The sequence below is a fragment of the Gossypium hirsutum genome, chromosome D04 (assembly GCF_007990345.1).
Source record: "Gossypium hirsutum isolate 1008001.06 chromosome D04, Gossypium_hirsutum_v2.1, whole genome shotgun sequence".
NCBI lineage: Eukaryota > Viridiplantae > Streptophyta > Magnoliopsida > Malvales > Malvaceae > Gossypium > Gossypium hirsutum.
In genome coordinates, this window is record NC_053440.1 from 48973350 (window position 1) to 48995504 (window position 22155).

General features: G+C 35.0%; 1 protein-coding gene and 1 pseudogene across 1 annotated transcript; one reads left to right on the forward strand and one right to left on the reverse strand.

Moving 5' to 3' along the window:
- LOC107899562 (receptor-like protein 32) lies at window positions 1-3192 on the forward strand. The gene has a single exon (XM_016825315.2). The coding sequence runs from the start codon at window positions 1-3 to the stop codon at window positions 3190-3192; it is 3192 nt and encodes a 1063-aa protein (XP_016680804.1).
- A 12311-nt stretch (window positions 3193-15503) lies between these two features.
- Window positions 15504-20844, reverse strand: LOC107898256 (uncharacterized; annotated as a pseudogene).
- Between the last annotated feature and the right edge of the window lie 1311 nt (window positions 20845-22155).

A 22155-nucleotide genomic window follows, 5' to 3' on the forward strand; every position in this document is an offset into this window, starting at 1 on the left:
ATGAGGAATTCAGCACTGGTTTCATGGCTCTTCTTCTATTCATATGTTGCAACTGTTTTCCGCATTAAGGCTGTTTCAGTTTCTGGTCAATGTCAAAGCGATCAGCAAGAGTTGCTGCTCGGATTGAAAAATAGCCTCAATTCTTCATCGTCTGAGAAGTTGTTGAAGTGGAATCAAAGCAGGGATTGCTGTCCTTGGGATGGTATAACCTGCAATGCAGATGGTCAGGTTATTGGACTTGACTTGAGCAAAGAATTGATTTCTGGAGCAATTGATAAGTCAAATAGTCTTTTCCGTCTTCGGCATCTTCAGCAACTTAATTTGGCTTACAACAGTTTCAAATCCAAGTTTCCTTCAGGGTTTGAAAATTTGGCAAATTTGAGGTATCTTAATTTGTCAAATGCAGGCTTCACTGGGCAAATTCCGGTTGAGATTTCATACATGACAAAGTTGGTTACTCTCGATTTGTCAAAATCATGGCTTCTTGATCTTGGATCACTGAAACTCAAGAAGCCAAATTTAGTGATGCTTGTTCAGAACCTCACACGGCTACAGAATCTCTATCTTGACGGAATAAATATATCAGCAGACAGAAATAAGTGGAGCCAGGCTTTATCATCTTCACTGCCTGATCTGCAAGTGTTGAGCATGAGCGGCTGTCATCTTTCAGGACCTATTAATCCTTCCCTTGCCAAGCTTAAGTCTCTCTCAATTATTCGTTTAGACATTAACAATTTGTTTGGTCCATTCCCAAAATTCTTTGCAGAATTTCAAAATTTGACTTCCTTGCATCTTGGTGGGAATAACTTGAGTGGAAGTGTACCAAAAGAAATCCTCCAGGCACCGAAGTTGCAGACTCTTGATTTGTCTTTCAACAAACTGCTCCAAGGTTCTTTTCTATGGTTTCCTCCAAATGCATCTCTTCAGTCACTGCTAGTTGGTGACACAAATTTTGGGGGGTGGTTACCAGAATCTATCAGCAACCTCGGGCAATTGACAAGAATAGAGTTGACGAATTGCAAGTTCAACGGGCCACTACCTAAAACACTGGAGAAACTTACACAGCTAGTCTATCTGGATTTTTCCTCCAATAATTTCTCTGGTTCAGTTCCGTCATTCACAACGTTAAAAGCCCTTACATACCTAAACCTTGCTGGCAATCAGTTAAATGGCTCTATTCTTTCCACTAACTGGTCAAGCCTTCTGAATCTCGTAAGCCTTGACTTAGCACGAAACTCTTTCAGTGGAACTGTCCCACCAACTCTGTTTCAGAGTCAATCCTTGAGGATAATCTACCTTCCACAAAATCAGTTCACTGGTGGATTCAGTGAGGTCAAAGGTGAGTTTTCTTTACTACTTGAAGCCATTGATCTAAGCCGAAATAGGTTACAAGGGCCATTTCCGATGTTTGTATTTGAAATCCAAGGTCTCTGCGAGCTGTCACTTTCGTGTAACAAGTTCAGTGGCTTAATAACACTGAGTGCATTTCACAAACTGAAGAATCTTAGTGTTCTTGATCTTTCATATAATAACCTGTCTGTTGACTCAAGTTTTATTAATCTTCCGTTGCCTCCTTTCCTCCCCAGCATTGCCAAATTGAAGTTGTCATCTTGCAACTTAACCAAATTCCCTGATTTCTTGAAAAACCTATCCATTTTAGACCACCTAGACCTTTCGAACAACAGGATTCATGGGAAAATACCAAGTTGGATTTGGAAAACTCAACACCTTAGTTACCTAAATCTTTCTTTGAATTTTCTTGCAGAATTTGAAAGAACTTCACACATAACTTCACCTCTGGTTGTAATTGACCTTCATGGCAATCTGCTTCAGGGGCAAAAACCAATTTTTCCACCACAAGCTGCCTATCTGGATTACTCAAGCAACAATTTCAGCTCAGTTTTACCACATGAGATTGGTGACTTCCTCCAGTATGCTAGTTTCTTCTCTCTCTCAGGAAACAACATTCACGGGAGCATCCCTAAGTCCATATGTCAAGGCTCATCTCTTCTAGTACTTGATCTGTCTAATAATTCCCTGAGTGGGTCAATTCCTGAATGCCTGATTCAAATGAGTGCCTCTCTTGGAGTACTGAATCTGAAGCGAAACAACCTCAACAGTAATATTTCCGACACATTTCCAGAAAACTGTCTATTACAAACTCTAGACCTGAATCAAAACCAACTGGGCGGAAAGGTTCCAAAATCTTTGGTCAAGTGCAGAATGTTGGAGGTGTTAGACCTTGGGAACAATCAAATTGATGACACATTTCCTTGTCATTTGAAGAGTACATTGAGGTTGCGTGTTCTTGTTCTGCGATCCAACAAATTTAAAGGACACGCTAATTGTCAAGAGAACATCACCTGGCCTATGCTTCAGATTATTGATTTGGCTTCCAACTCTTTTAGTGGTAAACTACCACAAGGATTGTTGATGACCTGGAATGCTATGATGACAGAAAATAATGAACACTATTCAGAAATCCTCCACTTCCAAATCATGAAATTAAGTGAACTTTCTTTTCAGGATTCAATGACAGTTACCATGAAAGGTATAGAGCTGGAGCTAGTGAAAATCCTAACCATCTTCACCTCCATTGACTTTTCTTCCAACAAATTTGAAGGGCCTATACCCGAAGCCATAGGGGATTTCAGAGCATTATACTTGCTTAACTTGTCAAATAATGCACTCACGGGCACAGTCCCGTCATTTTTAGGAAACTTGCCCAAGCTAGAGGCCTTAGACCTTTCAAGCAACCACCTAATTGGGCAGATTCCTCCGCAGCTAGCAAACTTAAATTTCTTATCATTCCTAAATCTCTCCAACAATGAATTGATAGGAAAGATCCCATTAGGTACTCAAATTCAGTCATTTCCAGAAGCTTCGTTTGAAAACAATGCAGGATTATGCGGGCCTCCTTTGAAGGCACGATGCGAATTCCCTCCAGTAACAAAAGTCGGCCCTCCAAATCCCAGGACTGGTAACCATATCAATTGGAATTTGAAAAGTGTTGAGATAGGATTTGTCTTTGGTCTAGGAGCTGTCATTGTACCTCTTATGTTTTGGAAGAGATGGAGGATATGGTATTCCAAGCGCATTGATCGTGTTCTTTTCAAGTTTTTCCCTAAGCTGGACCACAGAAACAGAAATCACAGGACAATAGCTCAATGGATCCAAGGAAGAAGGCTATAGTAATAATAAAGAGCATCGCAGGATGTGGGTTCGGACAAATAAGAAGCGGCTTCACTCAGCTGGCTGAAACCCTTGTATGACTGCACCATGCACTATATAAGAAGGTTCATCAGAATCAGTAAACTTGTATGCATGAAAATAAATGGGGAAACTCTCCCTAATTGTTCCTGTAGCTGTTGTGTTTTGATTCCTCGTAATCTTTGGATGTACTTCAGTCTCGTTTGTAACCATTTACCTCTTTAAATAGAAGTATCTATCAATGAAGTCAGATATAAGATCAGCTAATATGAAACTTTTTTTTATAAATTACCTTGGCTTTCATGGTGATAAGTTGACAGAAAACTTGATGCCTCCCTTCTCCTTGGTTACTCGATGAACCCAAGCCGAATGCAGAGGCGGAGGCCACTTCATTAAATGGCCGGCAAAGATTTAACCGTCTACAGTCTACACCGGTATATGACCCGACCCAGATTTCAACAGTGATGGATTAATTGGACTTGGGCGATAAGAGCATATACAATGCTAAAATTACAATTTTGATTCTCTCAAATTTTATTATTATTCAATTTTGACCTATCCACTAATGGCAGATTTACAGCTTAACCGTAAAAATTTTAAGTTGATACAATAATAAAATTATATTTTAATCTTTTTAAAAATTTATAATTTAATTATTGATTTCCAAAAAAAAAAAAAGTTATGGCTTCCCCCCTCTAACTATAAGTTATGAATTGCTGATCATCATATTAAATGCATTTCCATTTTCCAACTAAACTTCCATTTCTCAACACTTGAATTTCTTTCTCCTTTATACTACAAAAACACTTGCAATATTTTAGTTATGAATTGCTGAACATCATATCATATGCATTTAGATCGAATTGAATCGAATTGAGTGAAAATTTTTTAAGTTAATCGAGTTGATAAGTCATGTTTTATCATACTAATTCGATTTGAAATTTTCCGAATCAAGTCGAGTGAAATAAAATTTGAGTCAAGTCGGATCAAGTGAAGTTATTCGAGTTAAATTAAAAAATTAAACATGTCAAATTAAATTCTTCTTAAAGTTTAACTAATTCCATGTTAAATCATATAAATTTCAAACCATATTTCAAAGTAAAATAATAAAATAATAAAAAGATATTTTAGTATGATAAACTTGAATGATTAATCACACTATTTAGTTCCCAAAATTATTATTTTAGGAAATTTTTAAACCTTTAACTTTATATTTTTTTTTATTTTTTATTTTTTTAAAATATAAAATTTGAAATTTTAATAAATATTTTAAAATTTGAAAATTATTTTGAATTTTTGAAAATTATTTTGAATTATTTTGTAATTTTTGTTGAGGCAAACCAATTTGCTCATTTTCAAAATTGACAAGGACTAAAGAGGTATTTACACCAATATGTTATTCGAATTATTTAAGTTATTTGAATTGTAAAATTCAACCCGACTCAAATTTGAAACTCAAATTACTTATTTGATTTAACTCAAATAACTCAATGCAATTAACTTAAAATTTGATTTTTTTTTTCAAATCGAATCTCACCCCTACATTTACGTTCAAAGTTCCAAGTTTAAACTTGTAAGTTTGGTTTGATTTTATATTCGAGTTTATCGAATTGTTATTTTCTTTTCATTGCTTATGGGCAATGGTAATTATTACTCCACTTAGGGTGAGTGTTCGATCAAATTGAGTCAAATCGAGTAAAAAAATTCGAGTTGGTGAGTATTGTTTTATCATCCCTAACTCAATTTGAAACTTTTTTGAATCAAGTCGAATCGAATCGAGTGACATTGTTCGAGTTAACTTAAAAAATTAAACATGTCAAATTGAAATATTTTTACAGTATAACTAATTACATGTTAAAACACATAAATTTGAAACCATATATATTTGAAAACTTTTTCAAAGCAAAATAAAAAAAAATACTTATGATAAATTTGAAATAATTAATTAACTTATTTAGGTCCAAAAATTATTATTTTAGAAAATTTTAGAAAATTTAACTTTCTTTATATATTCTTTAGAGTTTTTTAAATTTTTTATAAATATTTTTAATTTTAAAAATTATTTTGAATCTTTTTTGTAATTTTTGTTGAGAGAGACTAATTTGCTCATTTTTAAAATTTTCAGGGACCAAAGAGGTATTTAATTCAATTTTTTATTTGAATTATTCGAACTGTAAAGTCCAACTCGACTTGAACTCGAAGCTTGAATTACTTATTTGAGTTGACTCGAATAACTCGATTCGGTTAATTCAAAATTTAATTTTTTTCGAATCGAATCAAGTTTTACTCACCCATAATTTCCCTATTACACTCTACTAAGTTCTATATAGAAAATCATTCATGATCGATCCTTAATGGGCGTCGAAACCACCAAAAATAATTCCTAAAATAAAATAACTCTAAACAGTAGCAAAGAGTGGTAGTAGGGTCGAGTCCACAAGGATTGGTACTATAATAAACTTTCCGTTTAACTTATGACCAGAATTTTTGTCGTGTCGAAAGTCATGGCAAAAGTTGTGCCCACAACTCCAAACGAACCTACAAAAAAATAAACAAATAAATCAGGGGAGTTTTGAAATGTTTAGAAACTAAATAACTGAAACAACATAAATAAATAATTAAATAAATTAGAAATTAAATTGGAAATTAAATTCAGATTTTGTGATCAAAGATAATAAGCCTTAGCCCTAAACTCGGTGGATTCTGGATTTTTGAATCGATCCTTGAAAATTAATTTTCTCCTCAAAACTATAAGCTGATTATAGCAGTTAAGAACGTCCTAACCACCAATTCTTCCTCTCGTAGCTGGTCCCAGTACGACCTGCAAACCAACCCTTACCGATTATCTAACCGAGATACACGTGTTCCCGATTCAAGATTTTGGCAACCTTACGCTCTGAAGAACCCAACTCGAATTAACAGCCTCAATCGCATGGGTTGTTTAAACTCGATCACTTCTTCATTGATTTGTTCTAGGAGATCCGAATACAGCACGACCGACTCGTTCCTCCAACTATCAGCAAACACAACTTCAACCCAACATGCACTTTTTGACTTGAAATCGAGTTAACTTTAAGGGATGAGTTGTCAATCCCGATACTTAGGAAAAATGTGAATACCGATTGGAAGGATTTTTGGTATGGATGCGTATCTCACGATTCCCGACCGAAAAGAACACCGGCCTAAAGTTAAGATGGAATTTAGTAGAGCATGAATTTAGTCGTGCTTTGTAGGTTTATGAATGGTGATTTGATGATAATGGAGGAAATTGGGAAAGAAAATGACTTGAAAGGCAATTAAACGAATTTTGAAAGAACAAAGAAATGAAAATGGAAGCATCAGAATGCTCATGCCCAAATTAGAAGAAAAAGAATAATTTCTCTTAAATTCCAAATGAAAATCAAAGATGTAAAATTAAATGTGTTTTTCCTAAGTACATTAAAACCTTATTTATATACATGTTATTTACTAATTTTGGATTTAACCATTTCAACATATAATTAAAAATAAATAAAAATTATGTAACACCCTTAACCCGAATCTGTCACCGAAACAAGGTTACAGAGCATTACCGAAATTTACAAATTAATTTTTAGACATTTTATTTCATCTAGCATTCATATTTGAAACCAACCAAAATCAAAATATTAATGAGGTAACGTTGGCCAATTTAACTTATACATGCCATTCAATGCATTATTCCCCTAACATGTACAATCTTACCAATTCACTTGCATATACATTTTCACACTTAACCTTTATCACATATGTTCATTCTTTTCAAATGTACCTCCATACATACTTCATTTCATATTCACTTTAGCTCGTTATTAACCCCGTTGAACACTCGAAATATACACGGATACGTAGAGAATTAGCACATAAGTGCCACACTGATATGTAGCCGAAGCTACCACTGATATGTAGCTGTAGCTACCACTGAAATGTAGCCGAAGCTACCACTGAAATGTAGTCGAAGCTACCACTGATATGTAGCCGTAGCTACCACTGGAATGTAGCCGAAGCTACCACTGATCAATAACACTGGAAATGTCCATGGGCCTGCTCACACAAGCTGTCAGGTGTCTGCAGCACATGCTAGATCACCCAGCACCCGAGACTCACTGTAATACTGTAACACTGGTCTCTAGTAACATGTCACTTGTATCCACTTCTATTCCTAGGTTCAACTGGGAATTTACACTTAACACTTTATTTTCAACACTTTATCACTTGAATAATTCATGAACAATTTTCCTTCCACATTCAATATTGATTCACATATCAAATAAAATTCACAATTTATAAAAATATATTGCTATTATTTACACGTAACTTACCAGGCTAAATTGCAGAAATATCAAAATTTAGGGATATTTTGGTAATTTTTTATTTTTCTCGAATTTCCACTCAAATCTTGATCTAAATTAATATTTCATTCAATTTATTAATTTAAATGATAAAACAATTCATTTCATGCAATTTGGTCATTTTTGAAATTTTTACAAAATTACCCTTAAAATTTTACTTTTATTCAATTTAATCCCTGAACCTAAAACATGTAAATTAGCTATTTTAAAATAAACTCATATTAGTTGAATATTCACATATATTATTTTTCCTCCTCCTCCACTCCATTCCACATCCTTGATATATATATTACCACTATTTATTTGTTTACTCATAACAAGTTGTTCACTTGAATCATAGTCATTAAATTAATTATATCTTAAGCTACAAAACTCTGAATTGAGATCCGTAAATTTTCTTTGAAACTAGACTCACGTATCTTCTTACCATAAAATTTTCAGAATTTTTGGTTTATCTAATAAGTACAGTTTATTCTTTAAAGTCATCCCTGTTCTGCTGTCTGACAGTTTCGACCCTTATTCACTAAAAATTAATTATCTCCTTGTACAGGATTTGGATGATGTTCTCGTTTGTTCCTTTTGAAAATAGACTTATTAAGTATTCTAATAATATAAATTATAACTCATAATAATTTTTTTAACAATTTTTAATTATTTTCCAAATTCAGAACAGGGGAACCCAAATTCATTCTGACCTTGTCTCATAAAATTTATTATATCTCATAATTTACAATTCCATTGATTACACTGTTTATTCTATAAGAAACTAGACTCAATAAGATTTCATTCCATATTTTTTTCATCCTCTAATTCAATTTTCACGATTTATGGTAATTTTTCAAACTTAACCTACTGTTACTGTCTAAAACTATTATAGTGCAAAATGTTGATTACTAAATTTATAACACCCTTATTCCCTTTCTCTATAGTATTTCCCATCACTTTCTCTTATTTTTCTTCACTAACATATCAAGAACTTAGAACCTTATATAATAAAACCCTACATTAACATCAATTCCATACTTTTTCAATAATATCAAACTAAAAAATATATTGAAATCTTGATGTTCTTACCTTGCTCTATTGATTTCAATCTTTAACTTGATTTTCTCTCTCCTCCAGCCTCTATTTCTTGAATCTAACTTGATATTCTAGTTCCCCATAGTCTCCTTATCAATTTCCTCTCTTGGTGGCTATGGAAATTTCTTTGAATTCTAAGTGAAAATGGTGAATTTTTGGTGGGAGGACCAAATTGTAAAGAAAACAAAACTTTTTTTTCTTTCTCTCTTCTTCTCATGTTGATGCATGGAAAAATGGTGGGATGGTGGCTTCCATATTTCTTTCCACATATATATATACTGAATAAAATAATAAAATATCATTAATAAAATCAAATCAAAATATAATAAACTAATATTTATTTATTTAATCTAAAATATCACCAACATCATCATTATTTTCTAGATTTCTCTCTCTTCTAATTGACCATTTTGCCCTTTAGATCTTTTAAAATTTCATCATTGAGTCATCACTTAATTTGGTAAAATTATGATTTAGTTCCTCATAATTCTTCATCTATTCAATTTGATCCCAATTCATCCATTTTCTTGAGTTTCTAGATTATTCCACCCTTAAAATATTTACACTATTGATCCTTCAACTTTTTTATATTTATGTTTTAGCCCCTCAAATTTTGAGTATTTATTATTGGGTAACAAAACTTTTCTCACTTTTGCAATTTAAGCCTTTCTTGAATTAATATGTCATAATATACTTCTCAATGTTGTCATAACTCAAAATTCTCCTTTTTGTCACTTTATTTCCTTACTATATCAAAAATAATATCTTATTGAAAAAATTTTCGGGGTATTACAAATTAAAACTAGATTTTTTTTCTATTTTTGGCTTTTACAATGTCAAAAGAATCTGATAAGTCCTTGGCCTTTTCCACATTTTTTATTCGGCCTCACTTTATTGATTGTGTTCCAATTTGGTCCTTTTCTGCTCGTTTTTTACTCTTAGCGTCCCAGTTGCATCTCTGACAAGATTAAAACATAAAAACACTAATTCAGCAGGGATCAGTTCAAAAATTAACCGAATTAAACAGAAAAAGTCTAGCAAATTAACATGTTATCAATCCTAATATAACTTTTTGGTCAAATTCTACTATTAGTCCTTATACTATGCATAAAATTCAGATTTGGTCCTTATTATCACATGTGTAACCTAGTGTCAACTTGTTATTTTCACATAATACTCACAAAAAACATTGCCATTATAGTTAATAAGATTTAGCGGCTAATGTTAGAGTCAAGATTCAAATTTCAAAATTAAAAAAAAAATTAACGAGCTAAATTTAACCAATTTAAAAAATATAAAAATTAAAATTGATCAAATTAAATACAAAGATCAAATCCACAATTTATACATTCGAGAGATTAATAATAAAATTTAACCTTACTTTTTCATTCCGTAATTAGTTCTTCTATTGAAATGTAGTGAAAGAGTGATACAGATCTTTGGGCTCTATTTGTTTCGATGAAAGACTAAAGAAATTCAAAAATGCATCTCATTAAAGAAAAGTAATACAATGTTATTGTACAGCCCAAATTTTGCCCGGGCCCAAAACCCATTACCAGCCCAACAAATACAAACCCAACAGACCCAAGTTACCAGCCCAAATCTAAAACCTATCACACCCAAAAAAATAAAACCCTAAAGGCCCAATAGGCCCAAACACCTAAAACATTTTCAAAAAAAAACCCTAGCCACCTAACCACTAGCCGCCGTACCTAGCCCCTGACAGCCCTGCCACAGCCAACTGCTCTGCTGCCGCCGCACCAACTCTTTCTGCCACCACCATGCCTGCTTCAACCACTCACCTGTAGGGAAATAACAACAAATATAGAAAATTATTGTAAAAATGGCTATAAAGCCATTCAAACCAATGTAAAAAGGGGGTTTTTTGGAAAAAAGAACAGATTCAAAAACGCAAAGAGATCTATTCCTAAAGGGATTTTAGTTTCTATTACTTTGTTCTCTACTTTTTTGATACACAAATAACTAAAAAGAATAGATCTGAAAAGCGGACATTTCAAGGTGATTTTCATTTGTTTTTTTTCATACTCATATAATCTTATTCTTTTTTTTTATTTCTTTTTCCCGAAGAATAGTTTATTAGCATAAAATATAAAAAATAAAAAATTTACCTTTTTTACTTTTCGTGCGGTGGCCGGCGCAGCGGTGACGTGTCGGCCCTGTTCGCCGATTTCTGGGACCTGGCCGGATGCTTGAGAGAAAAAAAAGGAAGGTTTTTGAGTTTTTTTCTAAAGAACGGCAGCAAATGAGTTTTTTGAGAAAAAATTTAATTTAAATAAGGGTGCAAAATGGTGCCATTTTGAGCTAGGGTTAACAGGCTCCAAAACGACGCCGTTTAGCTCCTGACCCGAGTACTCGACCCGCTCCGCCAAGGATCCGCGTGTTTTCTAAGAAGGGGTTATTTCCGTTCGCGGTCTTTCCGATTTTGCAACGTTTCCCAATTTGGTACCTTTTCATTCTTTTCTTTTATTTTAATTTAGCCGCATAATTTTATTTTTGTTTCATTTTAGTCCTGCGCAAAGTGATGCGTTTTGGTAGCGGGGTATTTACTGTTTTTGTCCCTCCCCTTTTGGCGCGTGTTGCAATTTAATCCTTTTTATTTTGAATTCGCCCAGTATTTTCATTTTTATTTCGATTTAGTCCGTGTTTTAGCACTTTTATCATTTAGTTAATTATTTTAATGTTATTATTATTATTGTTATCATTATTATTATTATTATTATTATTACTACTATTATATTAATATAATTACTTCTATATGTATATACCCACATGTACATATTTAATATTTACATGCATATATATGCCTTTTATATTTTATAATTTATATACATGTATGTATTTATATTTGCATTTTAAATTTTTTGTATATACATGCTTACATGTATCTCTTTTATTTTAAAAATCTTTATTTTCTTATGTATTTTCTATAGTTTATAATTCAAGTGTATATATGTTTTTTTATATATTTTCCAATGCATACATTCACATTTATATATATATATTTCATTTTCATAAATATACGTACATATACTTACCTACTCTTTATACTTTTAAAATATATATTTTGTATATTCTTATTATTTTATGATTCCTACATAATATATATATATATATATACTTTCCATATTTTATGATAGCTACATATGTATATGCAAATGCTTATATTTTTATATTTTATAATTCATATATGTATATCTTTTATTTATTTTCTTCATTTATTTATTTATTTACATATCCATTATTATTATTTGTTATGCTTTAGAATTTTTATTTATTTATTTATTTGTTATGGTATATACATGATTGATTTGTTTTTTTATTATTCGTTTTTTGCTCATATTATTTTTGTTCACATTATCATATTTATTTTTTCATTACGTATATTAATACCATACTTCAAAAAAGGAAAGTTTTTCTAAATGAGGCAATATTTACCGTTTGGAAATTCGAGAAAACGTGCCCTAATGTGCTGGGTTTCGATTTTTCTCGTTCAACCAAATAGCTAAATATCATTTTAAAAAATTCAAAATAAGGCAATGTTTTTGCGTTTGGAAATTCGAGAAAACGTGCCCTAAGGTGCTGGGTTTCAATTTTTCTCGTTCAACCAAATAGCTAAATATCCTTTCAGAAATTTCAAAATAAGGCAATGTTTTGCGTTTGGAAATTCGAGAAACGTGCCCTAATGTGCTGGGTTTCGGTTTCTCGTTTAACCAATTAGCCAAATGTCCTCTTGAATTTTAATCCATGTCATCCGAGTTTTTTTACGGATCGTATTTTAAATCTCTCTAAAGTTTTCAGTTTTTCGACACTAAGACATTAAGTAATCAACTAGGTACCAATTTTGGGCGTATCGAGGGTGCTAATCCTTCCTCGTGCGTAACCGACTCCCGAACCCTTTTTTTATTTCGTGGACCAAAATCGTTGTTTTAATAAAATTAAATCATTTATTAAAAACAACCACTTTTCGAGGTGATCCAATCACACCTCATTAAAAAGGATTGGTGGCGACTCCCTGATGGGTATCGAATCCACCAATATAAACCTACGCCTTAGTTCGCAAATTATGCAGTATAGGGAGTAGGGTCGATCCCTCAGAGACTGGTTTACTGTAAATTGTTCCTCTCTTGACCAGATTTTTGTCAGGGCAGCTGTCGTGCCCAAGACGTTCGGGGGATAAAAATCTGAAAACCTAAAATTAACAGAAAAATAATGTCAAAAGTAAAAGTTGAAAACAGAATAATAAAAACCGTGAAATAAATATTAAGAAGAATTAATTAGAATGAGCTCAGCTTTAGGCGCGAATTTTCCTCGTCTTTGAACCGATCCTCGAAATTGGATGAACTCTTCTTTTCCAATAAGCTAGTTATAGCTACCAAGGACGTCTCAGACACCAACTCTTCCTTGTGTAAATTAGTTATGGAACGTCCAATAACTAACTCTTATCGATCGAACAACCAAGAAACGTTCGTGATTTAGAACTCCAGCAGCTTTGCGTTCTAGAAAAGCCTAGCTCGAACCAATGCCCTCAACCGCGTGGGACATTTAAATCTGGTTACTACTTCCCTTGACGGAACCAAACAGCAGCCTCCACTTGGCACGCCAATGTGTTCACAGAAAATCGATTAGAAACGTTCTTTTCAGAATTCCAACTGTACGTCTAATCATACCAAATCAAACGACGTCTTTTTTGACTTAGTGTTGATCTGACTTTATGAGCTGACAAAATCATACTCTTAATCCGGTGAAGTAATAAGTACTGGAATTTTAGGAGTTAAATGGCTCGGGTTCGTAACTCACGGGTTTTGACGAGGTTAATTTCGGCCTAAAGCTGAAATGGGTTTAGTTGGCTAAGGTTTGGGACATGTTGGTATTTGATAAATTAATTAAGGTAGAAAAGGTGAAAAGATGGGTGATGTAATTGAGAATGGGGGTGGTTGAAAAAGAGAATTTGAAAAAGGTGTTGTAATTGGAAAGTAGTAAAAGCTGGAAGTTTTTAGGAATTGAAAGTTAAAGAAACTAAAGACAATAAATAAATTTGTGAAAAGTTGAAAATAAAGGTGAAATGGATGGTAGGCTACTGGAACTAATAAAATTGAAGGAAAGCAAGCTAAGAAATAACAAAGGCTACGTGAGAAAGGAGAGAATTGAAAGACAAAAGCTAAAATATTTTTTGATTGATGAAATGATGAACAATACAAGCTCTATTTATACTAGTTGATTTACTAAATTAGGAGTCAACTAGTCATAGGAAATTAAGGAAAAAATATCCCAAAATAAAATAAATCCCAAAATATTCTCCCACTAACTCAAAAATTTCAGCTAATTAATCTTGGAATAATTCTTCTTTGGCCCTCCTTTTTCGCTTCTTTCTTCAATTCAGCCCAATTGTTTCCTTTTTCTTCTATTTAGCCCCAAATTACATTCTTGCACAAAATTCAATAAATATGGCAAAATTAGTGGTGCATTCTCATAAATATACAAAATTAATTACATAAAATATGTAATTTTAGTATTTAATCAATTCCCCCTACTTAGCTTATGCTAGTCCTCGAGCATTTTGTATGTATCTGCAAAAGGAAAAAATATCTCCAAAATAGGACTTGATACTCATGGTTTGCACAATTCAACAATTCAATCCTAGCACATTAACAACTCAAATAACCTAGCCTAAGCAGTAAGTAAATATATTTCAGAAATTATGAGAGCTTGATAGACTTATCTTTCATTTTATTATTTTATTTATTTATTTTTTTACTTAGGACATTATCGAATTTTTTGACGCGAGACATGATGACAACCCAAGCACCATGTTCCGGTTACTCAATTCGGACGTCTCTAAGCGGGTTATTTCGCCCTACTCATAATAACTTGTGAGCGGAGTGAGTGCAAATAAATTGGACAGCCACACGAACCTTTTTACGCGAGATGTGATGACAACCCAAGCACCACGTTCCGATTACTCAGCCCGATGCACAACCCCAATTGTTCACTCTTAACATTCATATCAGAGGAGTATTATTATTTTCTTCGTTTTCTTTTTCTTTTTAAAGATATGACATATGATAAAAGGTAGGCAATCAAGCAAACTCATAATTTCCAAAAATTTCTTACCCACTAAGTCTAGGTTATTGAAAAGTTTCATGTGTAAAGAATTAAATAGCTAAATAGGTCAAACCATAAGTGAACAATCCCAATTAAAAGAAAATTTTACCTTTTACTAAAAACATGAAAAAATAGCGACGACAGATAAGCAAATTAGAACCAATTTATGTTTCCCTCCCCCTACTTATTTTGCATTGTCCCAATGTAATTTAAAAAATAAAAGTAAAGATAAGTAGGAGAAAGAGAGAAAAAGAAACTCCCCATGTATTTCAACGTCATGGAGGGCGGTCTCGTAGGTAGAGTGGGCCTTAACTGAAAAAAGAATTTTGTGGGTTGACATGTGGAATTTAATTTTGTCTTGGAATGTTTTCTTGCAAAAATAAAATAGTAAAAATAAATAATAATAATAGGAAAATTAAAATGTTTTTTTCAAATTTATTAGCTAAGCTATAAACTCGAGAAATAAATTATTAAAAACCAAGATTACGAGATTTGGTAAAACAGTCGTGATAAATGCACCAAGTAAGTTCCCAGGAAAGAGAGGTGAGTCACAATGGACATACTTAAGTACCAAGTCTTTCCTTAGACAGAACTAATCCTTGACATGCATTTCCATTTTCCATTTTACCAAAAATTTTATTTGCATAAAGGAAAAGAAAATTTGGGTTGCCTCCCAACAGCGCTTTGTTTAACGTCGTTTAGCTCGATGATCTGTGTTATTCAAGTTTTGGGCTCTTCAAGAACAATCTCCTCAACTGTGTGTATTTGAAAATTCTCGTAGAAGGGTTTCAGTCGTTGACCATTCACCTTAAAGCACTTTCGGGTTTCTTCGCTTTGAATTTCCACTGCACCATTTGAGAATAGATTAGTGATAGTAAATGGACCTATCCATTTGGATCGAAGCTTACCAGCGAAGATTTTTAAGGTGGACTCGTATAGGAGAACTTTTTGTCCTAATGAAAACTGCTTCCTAGTGATCATCTTATCATGGAACGCCTTCGTCTTTTCTTTATAAACTCGAGCATTTTCATATGCATCGTTTCTAATTTCCTCGAGTTCTTGAATGTCCAACTTCTGAGTTCTTCCTGCAGTCTCCATCTCCATATTACATTGTTTAACTGCCCAAAATGCCTTGTGCTCTATTTCGACTGGGAGATGGCATGGTTTACCAAAAACGAGTCGATAAGGTGACATGCCGATTGGTCCCTTGTAAGCTGTCCTATAAACCCAAAGTGCGTCATTCAATCTCAAGCTCCAATCCTTTCTGTTTGGTTTAACAGTCTTCTCCAAGATGGACTTGATTTCTCGATTCGACACTTCAGCCTGTCCGTTTGTCTGTGGATGGTAAGCAGTAGAAATTCGTTGAGTCACTCCGTACTTCTCCATAAGTGCACTTACGAGCTTATTGCAAAAATGAGTTCCTCTATCACTGATTAATGCTCGTGGAGTTCCGTACCTGGCAAAGATAGAACTTTTAAGAAAGTCAACCACAGTTTTAGCATTATCATTACGAGTGGCTTTCGCCTCTATCCACTTAGAAACATAATCAACAGCTAAGAGTATATAAAAATTTCCAAAAGAAGAAATAAAAGGACCCATAAAATCGATGCCCCACACATCAAAAATTTCGCAAATATGAATAGGAGTAAAGGGCATCTCATTTCGACGACTAAAGTTACCGACTTTTTGGCATCTTTCACAGGTTTTGCAGAATAAGAAGGCATCACGAAATATGTTTGGCCAAAATAGTCCACACTCGAGAATTTTATGTGCGGTACATTTAGGTCCAAAGTGTCCTCCACATGCATAAGAATGACAAAAAGTTAAGATAGACTGTACATCTGTTTCTGCTACACACCGTCGAATTACCTGATCGGAGCAATGCTTCCATAGGTAAGGATTGTCCCAAATGTAATATCGAGCATCCTTTTTAATCTTATCTTTTCTAGACCTTGGTAATTCTGAAGGTATAGTACCTGTGACGAGATAGTTCACTATGTTTGCGTACCAAGGATGAACCGCTTTTGCTGAAAACAGGTTTTCATCTGGGAAGTTATCTTTCAATGGTGTGTCATCTGCCGGAATCTGTAATCGACTCAGATGGTCAGCTACTAAGTTTCCGCATCCCTTCTTATCCCGGATTTCAAAATCAAATTCTTGCAGAAGTAGAATCCACCTAATTAGTCGAGGTTTTGCCTTCTTCTTCCCTATCAAATATTTCAAAGCTGCATGATCAGAAAAGATAACTACTTTAGTTCCCAACAGGTAAGATATAAATTTATCTAAAGCAAACACAACAGCTAATAATTCTTTCTCGGTGGTTGTGTAATTGCTTTGGGCAGCATCCAAGGTTTTCAAAGCGTAGTAGATAACATGAGGCTCTTTCCCTATTTTTTGGCCAAAAACAGCTCCCACACTTCGATCACTTGCATCGCACATGATTTCAAACGGGAAGTTCCAATTTGGTGGTTGCACTATAGGGGCGGAGACCAATTTCTACTTCAGTACGTCAAATGCATCTTTACAAGTCTGGTCAAATTTAAATTCTTTATCCTTCTGTAACAGATTGCAAAGCGGTTGCGCGACCTTCGAGAAGTCTTTTATGAATCGTCTGTAAAATCCTGCATGCCCAAGAAATGAACGAATTTCCCTCACAGATGTGGGGTAAGGTAATGAGTTAATAATATTCGTTTTTGCTTTATCGACCTCAATACCTTCTGAAGAAACTATATGACCTAAAATTAATCCTTTGTCAACCATGAAATGACATTTTTCATAATTTAAAACAAGATTAAATTCTAGGCATCTTTGTAATATCTTAGCAAGATTATCGAGACATTCATTAAAAAAGTTACCGTACACCGTGAAGTCATCCATGAAGACTTCAATGATTTTCTCGACGTAATCGGAGAATATGCTTACCATGCATCTCTGGAAGGTGGCCGGAGCATTACAGAGTCCAAATGGCATTCGTCTATACGCAAATGTTCCAAAGGGGCACGTAAAAGTTGTTTTGTCTTGATCCTCAGGCGCCACCGGAATTTGAAAAAATCTTGAATATTCATCGAGACAACAATAATGAGTCTTACAAGCTAATCGCTCGAGCATTTGATCGATGAAAGGAAGTGGAAAATGGTCTTTTCGGGTAGCTGCGTTTAACTTCCTATAATCGATGCAAACCCTCTATCCATTCTGGACTCGGGTAGGAACTAGCTCTGCTGACGAATTTTTCACCACTGTCACGCTAGTTTTCTTGGGCACGACATGAACCAGGCTAACCCAATCACTGTCAGAGATTGGGTATATCATTCCAGCATCCAACATTTTCTGGATTTCCTTCTTTACTACCTCCGTCATTGGTGGATTAAGGCGCCTCTGAGCATCTCTTTTTGGTTTCGTGTTATCTTCGATGGAAATTCTGTGCATACACGTGGATGGACTTAGCCCTTTTATGTCGGCTATTGTCCAACCAATAGCTTCCTTATATTCCTTCAAAACTAGAACTAGACTTTCCTCCTCGTCTTTGGTTAGTCTGTTTGACACTATTACCGGTAAGGTGTCTCTCTCTCCCAAAAAGACATACTTGAGGTGGTCTGGTAATGCTTTAAGCTCCAATATTGGTGGCTGCAAAATTGAAGGCAACATTTTAACTTGGGAAGGTAATAGTTCAAGATGGTTACCTCGACTCGTCAATGATGGTTGCGTCTCCAAGTGTTTGACAATTTCTCGCAACAGATCTTCTATAACTGCTAACTCTTCGAGACGACTCAATACATCCATGTCAATGCTTCTGTAAAGGACAGTTTCCAACTCATCAAAGTCATGATATTTAGAATAATTTTGAGTTAAACAATCTGTACTATCGATACTGGAAATATTTGACAATGAGTTAGGATGACTCATGGCTTCGTAGACATTGAATTTCACGATTTCACCATCAAACTCCATTGTCAATGTTCCACTCTGAACATCAATTTTTGCGCTTGCGGTACTAAGGAATGGTCTCCCAAGCAAAATGTCAGACGAATTAGTTGAGTTATCGTCCTCCATATTAATAATGTAGAAATCTGCAGGGAAAACTAATTCGTTAACTTTAACAAGGACGTCTTTAAGCAACCCTTCGGGATAGATGACTGACCTGTCCGCCAACTGGATTATCACTCCTGTCTTTTTCAGAGGACCCGCGTTAATCAACTTATATATAGGATAAGGCATAACATTAATGGAAGCCCCTAAATCACACATGGCTTTCTTAATGCCTACATTACCTATCTCACAGGAAATAGCGAACATACCTTGGTCCTTGTATTTGGGCGAAACTTTCTTTTGCAGTACTGCGGAGACATTTTCTCCTACATTTACTCTTTCGTTACCTATTAACCTCCTTTTGCTAGTGCACAATTCCTTGAGAAATTTCGCATAACGAGGGATTTGCTTGATAGCGTCGAGCAAAGGGATATTTACCTCCACATTCCTGAACGTTTCAAAGATTTTTTTTCCTCCTTTTCTTTCTTATCCTTCGCGAGTCTCCCTAGAAAAAGAGGTGGCATCACAACTGATTTCTGAATTTCTGATTCCGGTCTGGCTTTTGGATCAGAGATCTGCTTTTCCCATTCCTTGTCTTGCCCATGACGTTTGTCTGGAACTGTTTCCAGAATTTTTCCACTACGAAGAGTTATTGCACTCGCATTCTGTCGAGGATTCGGCTCCGTCTGGGAAGGTAATTTACCTTGAGATTCCAAACGATTTACCGCCATCGAGAGTTTACTAACTTGATTAGTTAACTCTTGTATTGATGCATCTGTCCTTTGTTGGTATTTTGCAGCATCGACGGCAAGTCTCTCCATAATTACTTCTAGAGATGTGCTCGGCTTAGGTGGCGGTTGCGGTGGTTGCAAAGGTCTCGGTTGGTATGCCGAATTATATCGGGGATTAGCTCCGTAATTCAAGTTGGGATGATCCTTCCACCCGGGATTGTAGGTGTTGGAAAAAGGATCATAGCGTCTTTGTGGAGGTCCCGAAAAACCTCCGACAGCGTTAACATGTGCCGTTGAATTTTCGTTAAGGATTGGGCACAAATCCGTTGGATGTTCAGATGTAGTACAAATCCCACACAGTTGGGTCTGATTCTTCTTTTCTGTAAGCATAGATTGGACAATATTAGTGAGCTTATCCAATTTATCTTCCAAGGATGAAACGTTTACCCCATTAACCCGTCTTGTGAGTTCTGAATTCGGCCGATACTGTTGAGAATTTGCCGCCATGGTGGATATCAGTTCTCTTGCCCTTTGAGGAGTCATATTGACAAGCGCCCCTCCACTAGCAGCGTCAATCATCTTCATTTCCATAGGGAGCAAACCCTCGTAGAAATATTGAAGAAGTGATTGCTCGGTCAAACCGTGTTGATGACAACTTGCACACAGTTTCTTGTATCGCTCCCAATAGTCGTAGAGCGATTCACTCTCCAATTGGCGGATTCCCACTATGTCTCTCCTTAGTTCAGCTGCTCGTGATGCTGGGAAGAACCTGTCAAGAAAAACACGAGATAAGTCATCCCATATTGTAATTGAACTGGGGGGTAAGTAAAATAACCATTCTCTTGTTGTATCAACTAAAGAAAAAGGAAAGGCCCGAAGTTTAATTTCATCTTCGGTTACTCCCTGTGGTTTCATGCTTGAGCAGACCATGTGGAATTCTCTCAAGTGGGTATGTGATTCTCATTCTTCAAGCCTCGAAAAGCGGGCAAAAGATGGATCAGGCCTGACTTCAACTCGAATGGAGTTTCTCCGGCTGGATGGTTGATGCATAACGGTGTTTGTTCGTTGGGAGCAGCAGCTAGTTGACGAATGGTTCGTTTTGCCATCCTTTCTAGTTCACCGAGGTTGTCTTCTACTTCTTTTGTTGCAGAAGGTGGTTCGGTCTCAGGATCAACCACTTCGACTTGTTTTCCACGTTCAATTGCTGCTACACGCTTAAGAACTTCCATCTCTTTACGTCGTGCTCGTGCTGATTTTTCGATCTCTGGGTCGTATTCGAGATCTCCGGATGAAGATCTGGTCATGAAGATAATTTAAACAATTTGTAAGTGTTGCCAGTCCCCGGAAACGGCGCCAAAACTGATGGGTGTCGAATCCACCAATATAAACCTACGCCTTAGTTCGCAAATTATGCAGTATAGGGAGTAGGGTCGATCCCTCAGAGACTGGTTTACTGTAAATTGTTCCTCTCTTAACCAGATTTTTGTCAGGGCAGCTGTCGTGCCCAAGACGTTCGGGGGGATAAAAATATGAAAACCTAAAATTAACAGAAAAATAATGTCAAAAGTAAAAGTTGAAAGTAGAATAATAAAAACCGTGAAATAAATATTAAGAAGAATTAATTAGAATGAGCTCAGCTTTAGGCGCGAATTTTCCTCGTCTTTGAACCGATCCTCGAAATTGGATGAACTCTTCTTTTCCAATAAGCTAGTTATAGCTACCAAGGACGTCTCAGACACCAACTTTTACTTGTGTAAATTAGTTATGGAACGTCCAATAACTAACTCTTACCGATCGAACAACCAAGAAACGTTCGTGATTTAGAACTCCGGAAGCTTTGCGTTCTAGAAGAGCCTAGCTCGAACCAATGCCCTCAACCGCGTGGGACATTTAAATCCGGTTACTACTTCCCTTGACGGAACCAAACAGCAGCCTCCACTTGGCACGTCAATATGTTCACAGAAAATCGATTAGAAACGTTCTTTTCGGAATTCCAACTGTACGTCTAATCACACCAAATCAAACGACGTCTTTTTTGACTTAGTGTTGATCTGACTTTATGAGCTGACAAAATCATACTCTTAATCCGGTGAAGTAATAAGTACTGGAATTTTAGGAGTTAAATGGCTCGGGTTCGTAACTCACGGGTTTTGACGAGGTTAATTTCGGCCTAAAGCTGAAAATGGGTTTAGTTGGCTAAGGTTTGGGACATGTTGGTATTTGATAAATTAATTAAGGTAGAAAAGGTGAAAAGATGGGTGATGTAATTGAGAATGGGGGTGGTTGAAAAAGGGACTTTGAAAAAGGTGTTGTAATTTGAAAGTAGTAAAAGCTGGAAGTTTTTAGGAATTGAAAGTTAAAGAAACTAAAGACAATAAATAAATTTGTGAAAAGTTGAAAATAAAGGTGAAATGGATGGTAGGCTACTGGAACTAATAAAAATTGAAGGAAAGCAAGTTAAGAAATAACAAAGGCTACGTGAGAAAGGAGAGAATTGAAAGACAAAAGCTAAAATATTTTTTGATTGATGAAATGATGAACAATACAAGCTCTATTTATACTAGTTGATTTACTAAATTAGGAGCCAACTAGTCATAGGAAATTAAGGAAAAAAT